The sequence below is a fragment of the Saccopteryx leptura genome, chromosome 2, assembly GCF_036850995.1.
Source record: "Saccopteryx leptura isolate mSacLep1 chromosome 2, mSacLep1_pri_phased_curated, whole genome shotgun sequence".
Lineage (NCBI taxonomy): Eukaryota > Metazoa > Chordata > Mammalia > Chiroptera > Emballonuridae > Saccopteryx > Saccopteryx leptura.
The window spans coordinates 111,880,552-111,902,314 of record NC_089504.1 but is presented as its reverse complement, the minus strand read 5'-3'; the positions used below and the strand labels follow the sequence as shown (position 1 = coordinate 111,902,314).

General features: G+C 39.6%; 1 protein-coding gene across 1 annotated transcript; it reads right to left on the bottom strand.

The window, feature by feature from the left end:
* Window positions 1-605: 605 nt before the first annotated feature.
* CCT2 (chaperonin containing TCP1 subunit 2) lies at window positions 606-21,531 on the bottom strand. The gene is made up of 16 exons (XM_066368539.1): window positions 21,418-21,531; window positions 20,446-20,520; window positions 20,281-20,346; window positions 18,720-18,831; window positions 17,715-17,791; window positions 17,080-17,192; window positions 16,050-16,252; window positions 13,359-13,459; window positions 12,696-12,823; window positions 10,462-10,565; window positions 7,706-7,825; window positions 7,190-7,318; window positions 6,913-7,016; window positions 6,135-6,234; window positions 5,117-5,258; window positions 606-1,912 (listed from the first exon to the last, which is right to left on the bottom strand). Exons 1-16 carry the CDS (start codon window positions 21,418-21,420, stop codon window positions 1,882-1,884), a joined length of 1,608 nt encoding a protein of 535 aa, XP_066224636.1. The 5' UTR covers window positions 21,421-21,531; the 3' UTR covers window positions 606-1,881.
* Between the last annotated feature and the right edge of the window lie 232 nt (window positions 21,532-21,763).

The following is a 21,763-nucleotide window of genomic DNA, read 5'->3' as shown; positions in this document are numbered from 1 at the left end:
TCAAGCTTCCAAGTTTTCTATCTTTAGATAAATTTTAATTGGTGTAACCGGTTTAAGACCTTTGGAGAAAATGTGCCCAAGTAAACTTTTAGATTAAAATTCTACTGCAGGTCATCTGGCCCCCCAGGAGAGGTTTAAACTTACCTCTCCCACTGAAACATCTGCAGGTTTTCTTGGGTCAGGATATGCTCACCTGCTCCACATGAGTTGTGGGATATAAATTAATGTTATCATGTGTGAGAAAGTACTGCTATTTTTTAAAAATTACACAGCGCCCTGGCCGAGTAGCTCAGTAAATAGAGCACTGTCCTAGTGTGCCAGGGTCGTGGGTTTGATCCTCATAGGTTAGGATATATACAAGAAGCAACTAATGAATGCACAACTAAATGGAACTAAGTGGAAGGAGTTGATTCTTCTTTCTCTTCCTTCTCCCCCATCAAATCAATGGGGGAAATTTTTTTTTAATTACACAGCAAACAATATTAATGTTCCTAAAAGTAAAAAAAAAAAAAAAAAAAAAATCAGTATGTCTCTCTTTAATGACCTCAACACTTTTCTCCATGTGAATGTTGGAAGACAAAAACTAGTATCACAACAAAGAACACCAATTTTTTTCCTTTTTAATAGCTTCTACAAAGTGTATTAAAATGTTGAAACAAACTTTCTGATAAAAACAAAACAAAAAAAATGTTGGCTTATCCATGTTTCTTTGAAAATCCTTTTGCTCCTCTCTGGGAATAAAATTCCTTCCATATTGCTAACACAGACAGCGAGTAAAAACTTGTAACCTATTGCTGTGCTTCTCATTTTATTACTTGCACATTCTGCTATACACTGATATAAATAACCTCTAAATCTAAATTAATCATTAAACTCAATACATACTTACACCCATTCTCATTCTTTCTCTACATTCCATTTGCCAAAAACAAAAACCCTAACAAAAACAATGCTTAAGTCTAACAATACCCATTTTCTTTAAAAGAACATTAACTTATAAAGCATCAGAGGTAAAAAGCAACTTGCAACATTAAAACTATGACTTTCAAACTTAAAAGTAACAGAAACAATCTTAACTTTTTCCTACGTAAGTACTAAAACTATACAAAATTAAATGAATACTAGACTGTATGTTCACTAATAGGTTAAGTTACATATAATTAAGACCATAAGATTAGTGTATGTTTATCACACTTGACTTGGATTTATATTAATCAACATAATTATTTCAACCTGACCAGGCGGTGGCACAATGGATAGAGCGTTGGCCTGGGATGCTGAGGACCCAGGTTTGAAAGCCCAAGGTTGCCGGCTTGAGTGCAGGCTCACTCAGCTTGAGCGCAGAGTCACCAGCTTGAGCATGGGATCACAGGCTCAGCTGCAGCCCCCCAGTCAAGGCATGTATGAGAAAGCAATCAATGAACAACTAAGGTGCCACAATGAAGAGCTGATGCTTCTCATCTCTCTCCCTTCCTGTCTATCTGTCCCTGTCTGTCCCTCTTGCTCTCTTGCTAAAAAAAAAAAAAAAAAAAAAAAAAAAAAAATCATAAATTTTTAAGGATAAGTAGTTAAGCTGAAACAACTCTATACTAAAGTACAATCATTCATACCCATTATGTTACAAGTAACAAGTCACTAAGAAAGGTATTGTTCAAAATTTTATTCTGATGCAGTATGAGAAGTGGTCTTTTAAATCACTGAATCTTATGGAAAATAAACAGCAAATAAATTAGCCCCATTAAAGTAAAAGGTCAGCTAATGTCCAAACTTAAGGATAGAAGAACCACAAATCAACTTCGATTCTACAATCTTCTTTAAGAAGTCGAAGTCTTTCAAACAACTGCAATGAACTGGTCCAGAGCATAACAGCATAAGGAATGCTTAACAGGGATGGTGATCAGGGACACGTTTCCTGCAAGAATTACACAACACAAACTTAAGAAAAAATCAATGGTAAAAATGAAAAGCATGTTTATAATCAAAAGTTTACATTAAATACAAACACAGCTAGAATCCTACCTAATTTTATTAAGACCATATAACCCAACTCTTTAATAGGTTTCTACCTCAGAATAACCCTTAATATCATTTTATTAATCTGTAAATTTGAGGATCTGCAGTAATTTAGCAGTTCTTGACTTCTTGTCCAAGCTATTTAACAAGTATGTTATTTCCCAGAAAATGGTTAAAATTCATGTTTCCAACTAGTAAGTTGTTAGGAAATTTTGTGTTAGGGCGTTTTACTAACTCAGTCAAAGACGGTTACTCCCAACCAAAAGTTGTAAAATGACAACAAGGCTTTGGGGCCTCCAGTTGAAAATCTCTGGATCACTCTTCTAAATGAAGGAGGCCAATGCCAAACAGGTAAGGTGGTGATGGGGTCAAGTATTTTGCCAACAGTCCCTTGCATCTTAGGTGTTAAAACTTTTATCCCCTGGTAATCATACAGTCAATGGCTCAGGAATGTGGCATGGTAGGGATACTAGTGCCATTTTTTACTTGATGCCTGTTAAAGAGGCTAGGGCCTAAGAAACACTGCTTCTAGAGGCAAGCACAACAGTTAAGAGAAGCAGGAAAGCATAAAAATAGACCCAAGGAGTACAGTACACTGGATCATATAAAGAAATAAACCATACCAACCTCAGTAGCTTATGGGAGTATGACTAGGATGCTAAAAGGTGCCAATACAGAAAAAGTAATCAAGTAACTGTCAAAGGGCACTGATCTGGAAGAGGTGTCCTCTGGATACCATTAATTAGTATGAAAAGAAATCCACAGCCTAGTATATCAGAATTTCTAATACATTTAATAGATACTTAAAACCTCTAAAATAAGTGTTACCAGATCAAGTAAGGTATTACAGTGTGCACTTCAAAGGTGTTTGAGGGAACTGAAATATTGTGAATATTTCTGAGTGAATGTGATTATGTAACCTTGACCCCAAGTCAGAAAGTTAAACTGAACTGTTTCCTCTTGCTATCATTCTGCTTAAAAGACAAAAGAATACATAACTTCATTTAGCCATCTTTGGTGGCACTATTTCCAAAAAGACTGTCAACTTCTCGTTCCCTCACCAATTTTCCATTTCAAAATATGGAAAGCTTGTAAGGGAAGTGCTCCTCATTATCCTATTCTCCCAACACCAGAAGCAGAGAATCTCTAGATTTTTTAGCCCAGTCCTCTTTCCACTACATTGCAAAAGACTTAATTACCATTTTATCTGTTCTCTCTATATCCAAATCACTATTTTCTACTCTTCTTCCTTTAATAGTATTAGGATAGCAGCCACTCATAGAAACCCATGAAGAAGAGTACTGCAGGGTCCTGCCCAAAAACATCCTTTGTAACCAAGTGCATTTAAGGCACAATTTCCTGGTAACATTCCTACTTCCCTCCTGTTACTACAGATGAACTTCCTATGCTCCTATCTAAAACCAACTCTGGCTCCTGTCCCTTCTTGCAGATACTCAGTGAACAGCTTCCCCTCGTCTGCATCAGTCATTTCCTCACTCTAGGAAATTGCTCCACTTAAACAAACTGAAGTTTCAAAGTAAAGATCCATACTCTTCTAGCTACTATCCCTCTTTTCTGCTTCCATTCACAAGACTCCTCCAAAAAGCAGTCTACATACATATCCTCCAATTCCTCTTTCCCACCCCCCTCCACTATACTAAAACTGCTTGTCAAGATTACCAATGGCCTGTTATTAAAGCTAAATTTTAAGGTCAATTTTATCTTACTTGACTTTTTTGCATCATCTTGGTAGTTGATCTTTCCTCTTCCCTAAATCCTTCCTTCATTTGGCTCCTGAACACATATTTCCTTAGTTTTCCTCCCACCTCAGTAGCAACCCCCAACAGCACCCCAACCTTTAGTTTATTATAGAAAACTTTAAATGTATATAAAAGCAGAGATTTCATCATGAATCCTCATGTAGCCATCACCTAGTTCAAGTAATTACCCAACTTTACATTCCAGTGTCCTTCGCTGGTTGCTTTAAATCCTCCCAAACTTGCAAGTGGAATTCTCCAGTGCTCAGTCCTTGAAACCGTTCTCCTTCTTTAGCTGCTACATTCACTCTCTTGGGGACTGGACTAGTCTAATGGCTATAAATACCACAGAGAGGCTGACAACTCCTAAATTTATAACTACAGCTCCAACTTCTCTGCCAAACTACAGACTCAACTACCCAACTCAATCGTTAAAAGGCATCTTGAAATCCCAAATTGAAATCCCCTTCTTCCCTACAAAAACCTTCCCCATCTCAGATAAGAGAAACTCATTATTTCCCCCTAAAAAAACCTTGAATTATTCATAATTCTCTTTCCTCTCACACCCTGTATCCAACCCATAATCAAATCCTGCTGGCTCTACCTTCAAAATACTTACTCTCTTATCAACTACTTCTCATCACCTTTATACTTCCATCCCTGGTCCAAGCCACCATACTCTGCCCTCTCCCTACACCACCACTAACAGGTAAAATAAACAGTTTTGCTACCTACTAGTAGGAACAATTAAAATTATTAACTGAATTTTTAAGTTAAGATTTTCTGGCCACTTGACAGCTTTCATATGAGTTTTAAAAAGAATTTTACACCTTAGAAAAACTGCTGGTATTGTCAGAACATGTAAGGAACTCTGCTCATTATGTGCTTAAGAATGTCAATATGGAAAAGTGTACCCAGGACAGAAAATGACTGGGGCTAACCCATCATGGTAAAAAGATATCAGTTCTTACTACTACACACCCCTTCCCACAAGCTCTCAGGTTCTTGATCTTTCCAAGCCTAGCTCTTTCTGTGCCTTTTCAATCCTGAGAGCTACTCTATCAAATATATGGTAATGGACAATGATTTGACTTTGGGTGATGGGTAAATAATGCAATCAATAGTCACAGGCTATAGAGATGTATACCTGAAACCTATGTACTTTTGCTGATGGATGCCATCCCATTAATTTCTAAAAAAAGGGGAAAAATAACTTGCATAATACTTTTATCTAAGCAAAAAATGGCTCCACTTCCATCAACTACCACTATTAAATATACGCAGCTATTTTCTGTTTCCATGTTAATAATTTCTTCTAAGCAATGTTTTATAAAGTACAATAATACCTGGGTGCTGCTTTGATAATGTTGTCAACACGTAGAATCACCTCTGCTGCTTCAGCTGCACTCAGAAGAACTTGCCGCTTCACTTGGAAACTTTCTGTTATACCCAGTATTGCCATATCGCCAATCGTACCTTCCTTCATATCTGAAGAGAAAAAGCATTTACTAAATAAACAACTACAGTTTTAGCAAGTATCAAAACATCACTAATAACTTATAAAACTAATCCTGTGACGAAAATAAAATTACACCTACTCAACTCCATTACTCAAAAAAAGCCTTAAAAAAAAAAAATCAAAACCCTAAATATACCAAATACAGATTATTTGTATTAATGGTGAGCAACTATGTCAAATTAAAAAATTTATATAAAATACTAGATCACTTATCTTAATGTACATATATATTAAAATTATTACAGAAAAATTTACTCATCACTAATTACCATGAATTCTTAAGAACGTGCAGAGAATTTATTAAGTCATCTATTTCTCTTCTTGTAAGAATTCTATTTTATCATCATACAGACCATTATTCTTCAGCTCTCTTGTCCAGTGGCAAGATTACTCTCTAAGACTGTTCCTGTAAGAATAGTTTGTTGGGATATTTTTCAATCTGAATTAAATCTGCCCTTTTGGCCACTTTTATTTATATATCAGAGACCTGCACTTAAAAATGTCTCAGAAAAAGTTTACTGTGAGATTAGGAGTCAATGCTGATTTTGAGATACAAGAAAGTTTACATTTATTTCAGAATGTAAGTACTGTTTATGTACTTAAATTCTACAGTTAAAATACAACAAACTAGTTACAACTCTTCTAACTAGATTTATATACCCTTTATGGAATAACAAAGTTTTGCAGTGTTGAGAATATGAAGTAAAACATTTTCCTAGAATATGTAACGCTTACAAAAGGGCCACAGGAGTCTTTAATTTGGTTATCATGAGAATTCATCTTCAGAAAAAAAAAAAAAGGGATAAAGAGTCACTCTAACTACAAGATCTCCACTGATTCCTTACCTAGCCCGGCGGTCGTGTTGCCTTCGCTGTGGGCTGCTCGGAGCTGCGCCACCAGGTCTGCACTGTCATAGCCTGCGTTGTCAGCTATAATCGTTGGCAACTATGAGGTGAAGAAAACAAAGGGTTAAGGTCTATTCTAATATAGCTCATTTATGTGTAACTAAAATAGCTTTTCAAAATTATGTATTTGGAAAAATAAAACTCTACTCTTCCTTTTAATTACTGCTCGTAAAGAAAATAAACTCCAGAATCAAATTTAAAAGCAGTGTGAACCAAACAGTTCTTTTCAAATCCAAAACAAACATATTCTATCCACGTTAGAAAAATATACTTTTTTTCCCCCCTGTATTTTTCTGAAGCCGGAAACGGGGAGAGACAGTCAGACTCCCGCATGCGCCCGACCAGGATCCACCTGGCACGCCCACCAGGGGGCGATGCTCTGCCCCTGGGGAGGGGGTCGCTCTGTTGCGACCAAAGCCACTCTAGCGCCTGGGGCAGAGGCCGAGGAGCCATCCCCAGCGCCCAGGCCATCTTTGCTCCAGTGGAGCCTCGGCTGCGGGAGGGGAAGAGAGAGACAGAGAGGAAGGAGAGGGGGAGGGGTAGAGAAGCAGATGGGTGCTTCTCCTGTGTGCCCTGGCCGGGAATCGAACCTGGGACTTCTGCACGCCAGGCCGACACTCTACCACTGAGCCAACTGGCCAGGGCTAGAAAAATATACTTACTTAAAAACCATCAATGCCAAGAAAATATAACTTCAGATTTCTTATTTTAAACTTACCATTCTCAGCGCTTTAGCGTAAGACTCCATTGCAACAGCTTCTTTACCTGGTGTTCTACTGGCCAGCTGTGTCACAGCATGAGCCATCAACATCTCAGAACAGCCTATGGATGAAAAATCCAGTAAAATAGCATTATGCTTAGTTATCTCCAAGACTCTAAACCACTGACTTCCCTTAAATGTCAACCATTTTAAAATTAAGTGCAAAGGCAATATATACTTTTTATTAAAACCACTTATAATTTATACTATACTTTTCAGAAATAAAATGTTTTACCTCCTCCATAAACTGTTCTAGAATCCTTCACAGTTTGGGCAAGAACACAAAGAGCATCATGCAAAGATCTTTCCGCTTCATCTAAAATTTGTTGCGTGGCTCCACGAAGAACAATAGTACAAGCCTCACCTAATGTTAAAAAATAACATTCGTATGTCACAATGAACACTTAATTATAAAACATAAAATCTGCCTTCTATTATTTATGTAGATGTTAGTTTTATAACTTTGTTTTGAAAGGTGACATGTCTTCCACTGGTGCACAAATTTTTCTAACGATCCATGTTCATAATAGTTCTAAGTTATCAAAAAATCAATTATGTTGAAAATACACTGGTTGCAAAGGTATGATTAATATAAGGTTGACGTCAAAAGATATCAAAATCAACATATATTGTACTTCACAATAACTAAAACCTACCATTTTCTAGTAACTATGTAACTGTTTGTTTCAATTCAACAGTGCCTAGCAAAGAGTTAGGAGCCCAAATAACCAGGACTCACACCATCACTCACCAAGGGCTACCCCAGAAAAGTGAATGAGCTTGTCTTCCCCAATCATGACTTCCTCAATAAGCTTACAACTTCCAAGCTTCACTAGTTCTGGGTGGTCAAAGGTAGAGGCAATTTCACCACCTACAAACAAAAATTAAATGCACAACTGGTTTAAAATTTGTTTTTTAATAAGCAGTAATGAACAGATAACATTTTTTTAGGTTGATTGCTTATTATATGCCAAACACTCTTTGAAGCACCTCATATGAATTGGATGATTAGTCTTTACAGCAATCCTAATGAGACAGGTCCCATTATTATCCCACTTAAAAATGATGGCTTTGGCTGAATAGCTCAATTGGTTCAAGCGTCATCCCAATACACCAAGGCTGCAAGTTCGATCCCCCTAGTCAGAGCATACATACAAGAACCAACCAATAAATGCGTAAGTGGAAAAACAAATCAGTTCCTCTCTCTCTAGAACCAGTCAGTCAAAGAAGAAACAGTAAAACTGAAGCAAAGAGTTTAGTTTCCCATCCAAAGTTACACAGATTGAACAAATACAGTAAAGCTGGGATTCAAATTCAAGCAGTCTATAGCTTCACATCCTTATGTATACATTGTGTACTACTAACCCCCAAAGGTTAAGTTGAAACTTTAAAATTTACTTGTAAGTCTGAGTTTAAATAGATTCTCTTCTGAATCTAATCCAGAAGACCAGCATTCTTACAACACAATTTCCCAAAACAAAAATGAAAATATCTGACCAGTCCTATTATGTCAACAGATGTACACACTCTAGGAACAGCTTAAACAGTGAGCACTTGATATTGCTAATTATCACAGTAACTAAAATATCAGAAAACCCCAGTAATGCCTAGAAAAGGGGGAAATGTATATTGGGACTTTCCTAGAGCAAACTTAACTGAGGTGTCAGAAGTAAGTTCATTTTATTCCATGTCTTATTTCTATTCCTATTTTCCATCTTCCATGCCATAAACTGAAAGGACCAGCAATTTCCTTTCCGGGTTCTTTAATTAAACAAAAGGTAGAGATTCCCATTTTAAAACTCTCCAAACAGAATTCAACATTCTCAGTGGATTTACATCTCAAATCCCACTCTCCTTAATTCTCATTGCCAGATTCCAAACCAACTTTCCAACCTATTCACATTCATTTTCAAGAACCTGAAAATTAAGAGAATAAAGGTCTTTAATACTTAAGTTTCTCCAAGGCTACTTAGAGGTTACTTTAAAAACCACTACTACAGCCTGGCCTGTGGTTGCACAGTGGATAGAACAGCAACCTGAAATGCTGAGGATGCTGGTCCTAAACCTTGGGCTTGCCTGGTCAAGGCACATACAGCAAGCAATCAATGAACCACTAGCCTGACCAGGTGGTGGCGCAGTGAATAGAGCGTCAGACTGGGATGCAGAGGACCCAGGTACAGAACCCCAAGGTCGCTGCCTTGAGCAAGGGGTCACCCACTCTGCTGTAGTCCCCCCAGCCCCCATCAAGGCACATATGAGAAAGCAATCAATGAACAACTAAGAAGCTGCAATGAAGTATTGATGCTTCTCATCTCTCTCCCTTCCTGTCTGTCTGTCCCTATCTTTATGTCACTAAAAAAAGGTGAACAAGTGAAGCAACTATGAGTTGACACTTCTTGCTTCACCTACCCTCCTCTCTAAAATCAATCAAGTCTTTAACCCCCCCTCAAAAAAACCCCACCACAATACAAAGGACAAGTTGCACTCTACATCATTTTGATTTAGATACCTTTTCTGTAAACATAATTTTTATTCCACACAACTGGGATTGATTACATCACTCATACCTCCTCTGAAGGGTGTTGGAGTATACTAACTTTTCATCATACATTGCTGGACTGTTTCATTTATTTCAACATTTATTACTTTCAGAAATTTTTAAAAATGAACAAAAGCAATGTTTAAGTACTTGACCCACTCTCTAGGATATAGTTAACTGTTCAGTGAAGATTATTATCATAACTGTACTACAATACATAATAAACTAGGTAAGACATAAGATTCTTTTAAGCTCTATACACTTCATGAATAACACAAACTAGTGGATTTGTGAGAAATAATGTAGTGTGTACCTTTAAAACACAACAAAAAGGAATCTACGCCAACAGTAAGTAAACCTGGCATATAATGTATAAAAATAATGAACAAGATATGCAAAAAGCATTAATCAGATTTCAGAATAACTGTTTAAAGTCTAAATTCCTTAAAGGGATGTCTCTGTACACTCAGCAATGAGTTACATATCCAGTTGACACTTCAACATGGTTTGAACTGCATGGGTCCACTTATAAGTGGGCTTAAAAGAACCTGTGCAGTTCAAACCTGTTATTCAGGGTCAACTTTTTCCACTGCAGTTGGGTATGAAGGGCCAACTCTAAGTTATTATAGAGTCAAAAGTTATGTGTGGATATTCAACTGCCCAGAATTGGGACTTGCCACCCCAACCGGCCCCATGTAGTTCAGGAGGCAACTGTACTAAAACTCAGGAAATGCAAGAGTGATTATTACATTTGTTAGAAATTCATGACTTTTTCACCTGACCTGTGGTGGCGCAATGGATGAAGCATCAACATGAACAAAGGTCCCTGGTTTGAAAATCCCAGGCTTGCCCAGTAAAGGCACACACAAGAAGCAACAAATTGATGCTTCCAACTCCTCTCCCCCCGCCCTCCTCTCTCTAAAATTCAGTAAAATCTTAAAATAAAAATTAATGCTTGTCCTCCATACCTGTGACAAGAGCCAGACGTTCCACACCTGCAAAATCTGCATGTTCAATAGCCATAACACCAGCAGCACCAAAGAGCTGTTCAGGATAATTATAAATTAACTGCCTATAAATAAAATACATAAATACATTGTTACTTCACAACATAAATAGACTAAAAAAAAGGGAAGTTTATCTCAACAATAATCAAAGAAATGCAAATCAGAACAAGATACAATTTCTTACTCATACAATAACTTATAAATTGTAACACTAGTGCATCTATGCTAATACTAAATTTTTTTTTCTTTTTCCTAATTTAGTGAGAAGGGACGGCAGAGACAGACTCCCGCATGAGCCCCAACTGGGATCCACCCAGTAAACCCACTAGGGGGTGATGCTCTGACCATCTGGGGCCCTTGCTCCTTTGCAACTGGAACCATTGTTTAGCACCTGAGACAGAGGCCATGGAGCCATCCTCAGCGCCCAGGGCCAACTTGTCCCAATCGAGCAATGGCTGTGGGGGGGGGGGGGAGAGAGAGAGAGAGATAGATAGAGAGAAGAAGAAGAAGAAGAAGAAGAAGAAAAAGAAGAAGAAGAGGAGGAGGAAGAGGAGGAGGAAGAAGAGGAAGAGGAGGAGGAGGAGGAGGAGGAGGAGGAGGAGGAGGAGGAGGAGGAAGAGAGGAGGAGGAGGAGGAGGAGGGAGATGGGCGCTCCCTCCTGTGTACCCCGACTGGAAATCGAACCTGGGACGGACATCCATATGCCGGGCCGATGCTCTACCACTGAGCCAACCAGCCAGGGAGCTTTCACTTTTTTTATAATGCTATTGGTAGTATAAACTGGAAAACAATTAAACAGTAACACATTCAAACCATATCAATTTTCATATGCTTTAATTCCACTCATGAAATCTACAGCAAGAATTCTGTTATACAGAATAACAAAATTTGCCAGTGACCTCAATGCTCACTAGGAGTATGTGTACAAATTACAATTTTTAAATCATAAAAAGTTTGTAATTTTAAGCAAAAATACTATACACTGCTAAATTTAAAAAGTGAATTACAAGTTTATAGCATATGATCACAACTAAGAGAAAAAGTGAAACTAGAACAACACACACACAAGTCAAAGGAAAGAATTCCTAAGGTAAGACCCTCGATCAGGGGTCTCCAAACTTTTTACACAGGGGGCCAGTTCACTGTCCCTCAGACTGTTGGAGGGCCGTACTATAAAAAAAACTATGAACAAATCCCTATGCACACTGCACATATCTTATTTTAAAGTAAAAAAACAAAACGGGAATACAATATTTAAAATAAAGAACAAGTAAATTTAAATCAACAAACTGACCAGTATTTCAATGGGAACTATGCTCCTCTCACTGACCATCAATGAAAGAGGTGCCCCTTCCAGAAGTGCAGCGGGGGCTGGATAAATGGCCTCAGGGGGCCGCATGCGGCCCGCGGGTCGTAGTTTGGGGACCCCTGCCCTAGATTCTGTTTCTCCTTAATATTTTTCTATTTTCCCAAATAAGCATGTTACTTTCACAATAGGAGTAAACAGAACATCTGTTTTCAAGTTTGTAAATTTAAAAAAAGAAATTATAATCAGAATAATGTACTGCTAGGTAAAATGTGTCTTATCAGATTCATAGATTAAAGAGAAGATTAGAAACTTAACTTTAAAGAGCCCACAAACATTTGACTTAAACAATTATTTCTCACCAAACATTATCTCTCAAGAGTTAACGGCAGCCATTTCACTGAAATGTGCTGTTCCTCTTCGTCTTTTCCCCAGACAATCCATAAAAGTCTTAAATACTGACACTTAACAATACATGAGAAAGGTTTAAACACACTTTTTCATACAAATTAAAAGCCTTAAGTCTTAATATTGTCATCTCTTCATTCTTGTTTTATTTCTATGCTATTAGTTTTTAGCTATTTCAAATTCCATCATTTAATACAAAATTAACTCTCTCCTCCAAATATATGTAACTATAGCCAAATCTAATAACATAATACCAAATCAAAAGACTGTTACTGTTAACGTAAAATGGTTTGGTAAAGTATAATTACAAAATATCACTAAAATCATTGTAATACAAATGCCTTGCTGCACAATTTTATCTGGAATAAACAGTAGTTCCTAAATAAATCACTAACTCAATAAGGTATTTCCATAAACCTTTTCAGGAAAAAAATCCTTTCTTAGACTGTTACAAATATTGTTACCACAAGAACATACAGACCTGTTAATAAAGCAATTTATCCCATGTTTAAGAATTCGTTCAACCTTCTCCTTCATTTTTTCCTTTTCTGCATGTTCTATTTCAGCAACCTTTGCTGTAGAATCGACTCTTACACGGGAACCAAATATCTAAGACAGAGGAAAGCAGCAAAACATCACTTTCACTACTCTCCAGAGTCCGATAGCATGTGTAAATATTGTTCTGTAAAGACACCAAAAAATGTGTGTGTACACATCCATATATAGTCTAAGCCAGGGGTCCCCAAACTTTTTACACAGGGGGCCAGTTCACTGTCCCTCAGACCGTTGGAGGGCCGGACTATAAAAAAAACTATGAACAAATTCCTATGCACACTGCATATAGCTTATTTTAAAGTAAAAAAACAAAACGGGAACAAATACAATATTTAAAATAAAGAACAAGTAAATTTAAATCAACAAACTGACCAATATTTCAATGGGAACTATGCTCCTCTCACTGACCACCAATGAAAGAGGTGCCCTTCCAGAAGTGCGGCGGGGGCCGGATAAATGGCCTCAGGGGGCCGCATGTGGCCCGCAGGCCGTAGTTTGGGGACCCCTGGTCTAAGCTTTGTGGTGCAACTGATTCCCAGCCCAAGTTTATATAGCAGCTAACCATCAGTTTCAAGAAATGTAAACATACCTTTATTTTGTCTGTATCCATACCGGTATTTGCAATAAGAATCTTAGCATTTTCAATTCGCTTTGGTTGATTTACTCCAATTTTTTTATCCAATAGGAACCCTAAAATGTAAGGAAAGAATTGTATTAAATAAAGGCTGAATTAATAATTCTTACAAAGTTGTTCACTTTATCAAATTACTTTCAAAGAACACATTTAGGTCTAATTTAAAACTTTAATGCTTAGACTTGACTTAGGGTGGTGAACAAACAATACAGTGTCACACAATAGTGTACAGATGATGTGTTGTAGAACTATGCACCTGAAGCCTGTATAATTTTGTTAACCAGTGTGACCCAAAAATTCAGTGAAAAGAAAAAATAAGACTTTAGTGCTTAAACTAAGCCTAAGCTCCTAGACCCTATAAAGCATTCCATTTGAACAATATCACAAAAATCAATTTAGCATGTCATTTAAAAAACAATATGTGAAACAAAAAAATAAAATAAAAACGTATGAAACAAAAATTTAAGAGCAGAGCACAAATATTAAAAGTATGGTATTCTGAAATGCTTATTTCAGATATAAAGTATACTATGTACATACAGAAGGATATAGGTTGCAATGTAAAGATATTAAGTCCACTATCATTAGCTTAAACCAATGCAAGACAAAACAAGCTGTGAAGCTTCAGATACACAGGATATTGCTAGAGATTACTGAAATTTTTAAAGAACTGAGGCTGGTGATAAAAATGACAAAGTCATGGATAATGGAGTCAGACAAACTTGGCCCCAATCATGTCCCTGCTGCATATAGGCTGCATACAAAACCTTGGACAACTTAAACCTTCCTCATCTGTAAAATGAGAATATAATCAGTGGCATAGATATTAATTACCTGCCTAGGGCCCTGCAGATTTACACCTATCACCTGAACACAGTACTGTGTCTCCCCCCAGGCTTCCTTTAGATGTACATATAACTTATTTTACTAAACCATTATGATCTTGGGTTTTCTGCTCTATTTTAAGTAAAATTACTGTTAGAATGCTGGCACAGAGCAGACATTCAAAGAATGGTAGCTATCCTTGTTTTATCTTTCCCTACCACTAGGAACATGAGAAATGCTACAGAGCTCTTGCAGATAAAGTCAACCAAGAATATTTTCAGAATTGTTACTCCCTTGGAAGACACAAATAACACGCAGCAACACCGGGAATCTAAATAATTGGTAAAGCAGAAATTTTAAGTATAACTTACTCCTTTCTTTTATTCCTTACAGAAGAGAATGCCTACACCATCTTCTATAGGCCATTTTGTTACATAAATACAATGTAAAGGTATTTGGAAAATTCCTACTTTATAAACATATACTAGTACTAGGGAAATAGCTATTGCCAAGACTCACTTATCACTCTTTAAGAACACCAAGAACTATATCTCAACATCTACCAACTAAATCAGGGGTCGGGAACCTTTCTGGTTGAGAGCCATGAACGCCACATATTTTAAAATGTAATTCCATGAGAGCCATACAACAACCTGTGTACGTTAGGCATTATCCAATAAAAATTTGGTGTTGTCCCGGAGGACAGCTGTGATTGGCTCCAGCCACCCACAACCATGAACATGAGTGGTAGGAAATGAATGGATTGTAATATATGAGAATGTTTTATATTTTTAACATTGTTATTTTTATTAAAGATCTGTCTGCGAGCCAGATGCAGCCATCAAAAGAGCCACATCTGGCTCACGAGCCATAGGTTCCTGACCCCAGAACCAAATGATTTAACACAGATTCTTCCTGGAAAACATATGCAATCCTGAAAAAGCACCATTTGAAAATAGCAGATTTCTAATAAAAGAAACTATAACTTCTATTAGTGAAAATATCCTCAAAGTATAAAGCAAAATCTAGATACCATCAGAGAAATGCTGGGATGGTGTGAGATGAAGGACATTGTCAATTTAACAAATAGATGATAAAAATGGGTGCTCCCCACCCCAGGTCCATGTTTTTCCTCTCCCTTACTTCCTCCCCTCAAAACACAGTATCTTTGACTCTTTCTCCTAAGCGCCAAAGGCCCTTCTTTAACCTCTGTAACGTGGTTCCTGAGCCCATTTCCTCTACCTCTATGATGTTCTAAATATAATGTTACAATTAAAGAAAAAAAATGGCAAAAATGGTTGCAATATAATTCCTGTCCTAAAGACAACTTTCCTGGCTTTGTCAAATATTATGTCTTTTTTTTTTTTTGTATTTTTTTCCTGAAGTTGGAAACGGGGAGGCAGTCAGACAGACTCCCATGCGCCCGACCAGGATCCACCCAGCACGTCCACCAGGGGGCGATGCTCTGCCCGTCTGGGGCGTCACTCTGCCGCAATCAGAGCCATTCTAGCGCCTGAGGCAGAGGCCACAGAGCCATCCTCAGCGCCCGAGCAAACTTTGCTCCAATGGAGTCTTGGCTGCGGGAGGGGAAGAGAGAGACAGAGAGGAAGGAGAGGGGGCGGGGTGGAGAAGCAGATGGGCGCCTCTCCTGTGTGCCCTGGCCAGGAATCGAACCCGGGACTCCCGCACGCCAGGCCAACGCTCTACCACTAAGCCAACCGGCCAGGGCCTTCAAATATTATGTCTTGACTAGATAAAACAGGATTCAGTTCTCAACATCTCATCAAAGCTTGTTTCCCCATATTCAACATATATACATACCTTCATCTAAATAGGAATCCGCCAGACTTCCTCCTAGCTTCTTGATGATGTGAATTGCCTCCAAATTACCAGAGCCTTTCAATCTCAAAACAGCTTCTACAGCTAACTTAGTAAAGTGATCTTTGTGATGAGTAAGAAGTTTTGAGGATAATGTTGTTCCTGCAATGTTCATTAAATCTTGGCGGAATTTAACTTCATCAGAACTAAAAAACAACCAAACAAAAAAACTCATACGACTTTCTTAAAATGAAATGCTTAATTCTTAAATGTTTCTTCAATTTATCAACCCTACTTTACTTCACAAAATTTATTCAGATACTCATGTCAATAGATGATTTCACCCCAAAGAGTCAGGGCTTATGTGATAAGAATTAAACCTCACCAGTAAATCAAGAAATGCTAATTAAAGGATACTATTTTCCCCACAAAAATGACAGACTACTAAAAAAGAAAGACAAGCACACAAAAGCATACCAAATGTTGTCAAGAATGTGATGAAACAGGCACTATTATAAAGGTAGGAGTGGAAATTAATACATTTTTTCTGGAGAATTACTTGTAAAATACCTTAAAGCACTCATATTATCTTTGAACTCAGCAATACTTCTTTAAACCTTTTTCTGGCTAACAACTTTGTCACAACATAAAACTAAACATTGTCAAAACATGATCTCTAACTATAAATAGGTAAATTATACTGCAGTGATATGATCAAGTGCCTATCTCAGTTAAAAATATTGTAGATCATACTTACACCCAAAAATGTGGATGTTGTTCAACTACATTAAAGAGGGCAATAACCCTATACACAACACTACTATTTGTTTCACTTACTGTCATTATCTGGGCAAAAAATGAAAACCCACACTTTAACTTCAGTGGCTACCTCAGGAGGTGATGTGGGGTTTTTTGCTGGGGCAGGATGAGGCAGCAAGATCATGTTTGGGTATGTCTTCCTTGTTCTCTAGACTTCGTGCATTGAGCATAGTTTGAACAGAATGTCGAAACAGTAGTATTTTGGTATACCAACCCATGATCAACTGCAGAATTCAAAAGAGCCTGGCGTGCCGCCTTTGTAGCTTCTCTCCAACCCGCAATGATGGTCTGTGGATGAATCTTTTTTGCAATTAAAAATTCTGCTTCCTATTAATAAACAGTGGAAAAATGCTTGTCAATAGTAAAAATGTGGGATGGACATATTACTGACATTTAACCACAGTAGCAAAAATAACTAATAATATCAAGCTGGCCCTGGCCTGTTGGCTTAGCAGTAGAGCAACAGCTCAGCATGTGGATGTCCCAGGTTCGATTTCCAGTCAGGACACACAGACAAGTGACCATCTGCTTCTCCACCCCTCCCCTTCTCCCTTCTCTCTCTTTTATTCTCCTTCTTCTCTTCCCGCAGCCATGGCTCAGTTGGAGCAGGTTGGCTCCAGGTACTGAGAATCATTCCATGGCCTAGCCTCAGGTGCTAAAATAGCTCAGTTGCCAAGCAATGAAGCAACAGCTCCAGATGGGAAGAGCATCACACCATAGGGGGCATGCCAGGCAGATACAGGTCAGGGCACATGCAGGAGTCTGTCTCTGCCTCCCCGCTTCTCACTTAAAGTAAACAAATAAATAAAGTAAAATAAAATCAAGTTGAAATAGCTCAGGTAGTCTTACCCTTAGTAATTCTGCTGCTAAAACTGTAACAGAGGTAGTGCCATCACCAACTTCATCATCCTGAACCCGTGACATATCTTAAAAAAAAAAAATGAAAGAAATTATTACCTCACTTATATTTTATTCTCCCTTTTGTTTTATTTTTAATTTTTTAAATTGATTTTTAGAAAGAAAGGCAAAGACAGACAGAAACAACAAGCTGATCCTGTATATGCCACTATCCGAGTTTGAACCCACAACCTTTGTGTATTGGGACAATGCATTAACCAACAAAGCAATCTGGACAGGCTGATTCTGCCTTTTAAATTACTTCTCTGTAGCTTACTTAATCCTCCAACTACAGTATACTCACTACTAATCAAATCTTACTTATCTAGGTTTCCTCAACTGATGAATTCTTTGGAACTTTTCAGTCTGAATGCAATAGTTTTACCATCAATAACTCCATGGCTCTCCAGAAGCCTGTATTTTTATAATGACAGTAAGTAAAAAGTGGACAACAGTTAATCAAAAGTACAGTAGGCCCTGGCCGGTTGGCTCAGTGGTAGAGCGTCGGCCTGGCATGCGGGGGACCCGGGATCGATTCCCGGCCGGGGCACATAGGAGAAGCGCCCATTTGCTTCTCCACCCCCCCTCCCCTCCTTCCTCTCTGTCTCTCTCTTCCCCTCCCGCAGCCAAGGCTCCATTGGAGCAAAGATGGCCCGGGCACTGGGGATGGCTCCTTGGCCTCTGCCCCAGGTGCTAGAGTGGCTCTGGTCGCGGCAGAGCGACACCCCAGAGGGGCAGAGCATTGCCCCCTGGTGGGCAGAGCGTTGCCCCTGGTGGGCGTGCCGGGTGGATCCCGGTAGGGCGCATGCGGGAGTCTGTCTGACTGTCTCTCCCCGTTTCCAGCTTCAGAAAAATTAAAAAAAAAAAAAAAAAAAAAAAAAAAGTACAGTTAGTCAACAAAGCCTATTTAAAACATGTTTCAAAAAGTTAACAAAACAGTATCCTCTTCAGACTTACCAACTAAAACTTTAGCTGCTGGATTGTCAACACCAATGTTTTTTAGAATAGTTGCACCATCATTGGTCACCATAAGAGAGGCATCTCGTCCAGTGCTTAACAAAATTTTGTCCTGAAAGAAACATGTTTGGCTCAAATTAAAATCTAGGTACCTCTTGACAACACATGGGCAAATCAGTATTGGCATACACTGCTAATAGCTAAATATCATGAATGGCTGGCTATAAGGCAGTATTCAGTCAAATGTTTTCAATGCATACACCCCACAAGCAAATCTTGGTATCTACTCTTAAAAAAAACACTAGAACGATAGAGATATGAACAAGGTTGTTGTAGTACTGGGACAGCCAAAACAAAAGAAACAAATTGTCACTCAATACAACCATAAATGTAAACTATAAAATGATCAAAAGACTGAATATTACTTTACACTTAAAACAGGAGAATTTTAAGAAAGCAAGCTGCAGCCATGGCAGGTTGGCTCAATGGTAGAGTGTTGGCCCAACATGTAGAAGTGCCAGGTTTAATTCCCAGCCAGGGCACACAGGAGAAGCACCCATCTGCTTCTCCACCTCTCCCCTTCTCCTGCCTCTCTGTCTCTCTCTTCCCCTCCCACAGCCAAGGCTCCATTGGAGCAAAGTTGGCCCGGGCGCTGAGGATGGCTCCATGGCCTCTGCCTCAGGTGCTAGAATGGCTCTGGTTGCAATGGAGCAATGCTCCAGATGGGCAGAGCATCACCCCCTAGTGGGCATGTCAGGTGGATCCCAGTTGGGCGCATCATGCAGGAGTCTCTCTGCTTCCACACTTTTCACTTCAGAAAAATACAAAAAAAAAACCCAAAAACAAAAACAAAAAACCCCCAGCAAACTGCAGAGAAGCTACATATAAATAAATCTATAAGCCTGACCAGACAGTGGCACAGTGGATAGAGCGTCGGACTGGGATGCAGAAGGACCCAGGTTCAAGACCCCGGGGTTGCCAGCTTGAGCGTGGGCTCATCTGGCTTGAGCAAAAAGCTCACCAGCTTGGACCCAAGGTCACTGGCTCGAGCAGGGGGGTTACTCGGTCTGCTGAAGGCCCACGGTCAAGGCACATATGAGAAAGCAATCAGTGAACAACTGCGATGTTGCAACGAAAAACTGATGATTGATGCTTCTCATTTCTCTCCGTTCCTGTCTGTCTGTCCCTATCTATCCCTCTATCTGACTCTCTGTCCCAGTAAAAAACTAAAAATAAATTTAAAAAAATTAAAAAAAATTCTATGATAAAGTATTATGACTATATAAAAAAATACAGAAAATAAACACATTTATATAAGTGAACAAAGATAACAAAAGATTTACATTCCACTGGTATCAGTGGTTGTCAGTGGGGACGGAAGTGGGATCGAATGGGACATCAGCCATACGGGTACTGTTTTAATTTTTAGTAAGGAAAATATACCTATGTCTTACCTGTGTAATTAAGAGTTAAGCATCCAATAAAGTACATTAATTACTATGTACATTTCCACTAAGGGCTCTAAAACAGTATCAAAACATAAAAACTCCATTTTTCCTACCATGCCCTTGGGTCCCAAGGTGCTCTTCACCAAGTCTCCAATAGCGATGGCACCAATAAAGGAAGACTGCAGTAAAAAATCAAAGAGATTATCCAAATCAGTTCTAGTCTTAAAACTGTATTAAAAGCACAACTGTACCTTTAAGAGAATGAAAACAAGGTTTACCTGCCGAGCTGTCTCTGCTCTCTCTTCATCAGCTCCAGCCTTGAAGATGTTGACAGGTGCCAGGGAAAGGGACGCCTAAGGAAAATCAAGGACCAGTTTGAATGCCAATGTTCTTTTTAAATTTCATTTTATAATTTTTAAATTAGAGGTAACATTCAATATTGTTTTTATTAATTTCAGGTGTCCAGCACAGTGGTAAAACATTTAATTTAGAAAGTGATCCCAGGGTAAGTCTAGCACCCATCTTAATGCCAATATTCTTTAATACGTATTCTTAGATGCCTTTCATTAGACTTACAAGTAGGCAGAACAGAAAATATTAATTTACGGAATAGAGTGCTTTCTCAAACAAATGGAGCTCTCCATCAGCCTGGCAGTCATTCATTTGAGGAAAAAGAAGGCGGGACTCCTAAATGCTGTATAAGAAGGCGACCCTGCATCTTGGATCTACATGTGCTCCAGAAATAAAAATTACACACTTAAGAGGCTGACTGTTCAGAATGCCAAGGCTGGCGGTGACCGTAACCTAAGGGTACGGCAGGCAGGGTTTGTAGGCCGCTCGCCGGACAACCTCGGGCGGAGGAGAGCGCGCGGCGGCGCGGCCGCCACCGGGCCGCTCCCTGCCCGCCGCCCCTGGCTCCGCCCCGAGGGAGGCGGGGCCTGCCTCGCCGACCCGCCCGGGGCACTAGAAATTTCCTCGCTTTAACTGAACCCCAGGCCTCACAGTCCTGGGACTGAGGAGAGGCCAAGTCAGAACAGGACGCCGGCCTGGAGGCCCCCGCCTCCGCCTGGCCCGCCCGGAGAGCTTAACCGGCGGGCAGGGAGCAGGCCACACTCCGCGGCCCGCACCATGTGCGGCGGTTCCGGGGGACAGACACAGGGAACCCGCGGCGCTGGAACGACAATAGGAAGCAGCGGGGCGGCAGACGCTCGCGGGGTATGGCGGTGCAGCGCCAGCAGGCTCAGGCTCACCATGGTTCCGAGGAGTTGGCCACTCACGCTTCTCCCTCACAGCTCGCAGCCGGGATCCGAGGGAAGAGAAGCCGGATGTGACGACACACGCTCCACCGCCGGGGGCGGAGCCTCAGCCCGCACGCCGCTGCAATGTTGCCGCGCCCCCAGGTCGCAAACGCCGCTCTCCCCACTGGGGAGGCGGGGTCTCGACTCACGCTCCCCGCCCTGCAGCACCACCGGCTTGGGAGGAGGAAGGGGACGGTCTGACATTTTGCTAGGGCGGCCGTATTGGGAGCAGACACCCTAAGAATAAAAAAAGTTCTTGGCTGCGGGGCTTGCGCATAACGCAGTTCTTTATGCACGT

What these genes read in the sequence shown, in the direction of transcription:
- CCT2 (XM_066368539.1), bottom strand. An exon ending in GGATTCCTATTTAGATGAAG is followed by an intron (nt 13,460 to 16,049) that starts GTATGTATATAT and finishes CTTACATTTTAG; the next exon opens with GGTTCCTATTGGATAAAAAA. An exon ending in ATAAATTGCTTTATTAACAG is followed by an intron (nt 10,566 to 12,695) that starts GTCTGTATGTTC and finishes TTTTATTTATAG; the next exon opens with GCAGTTAATTTATAATTATC.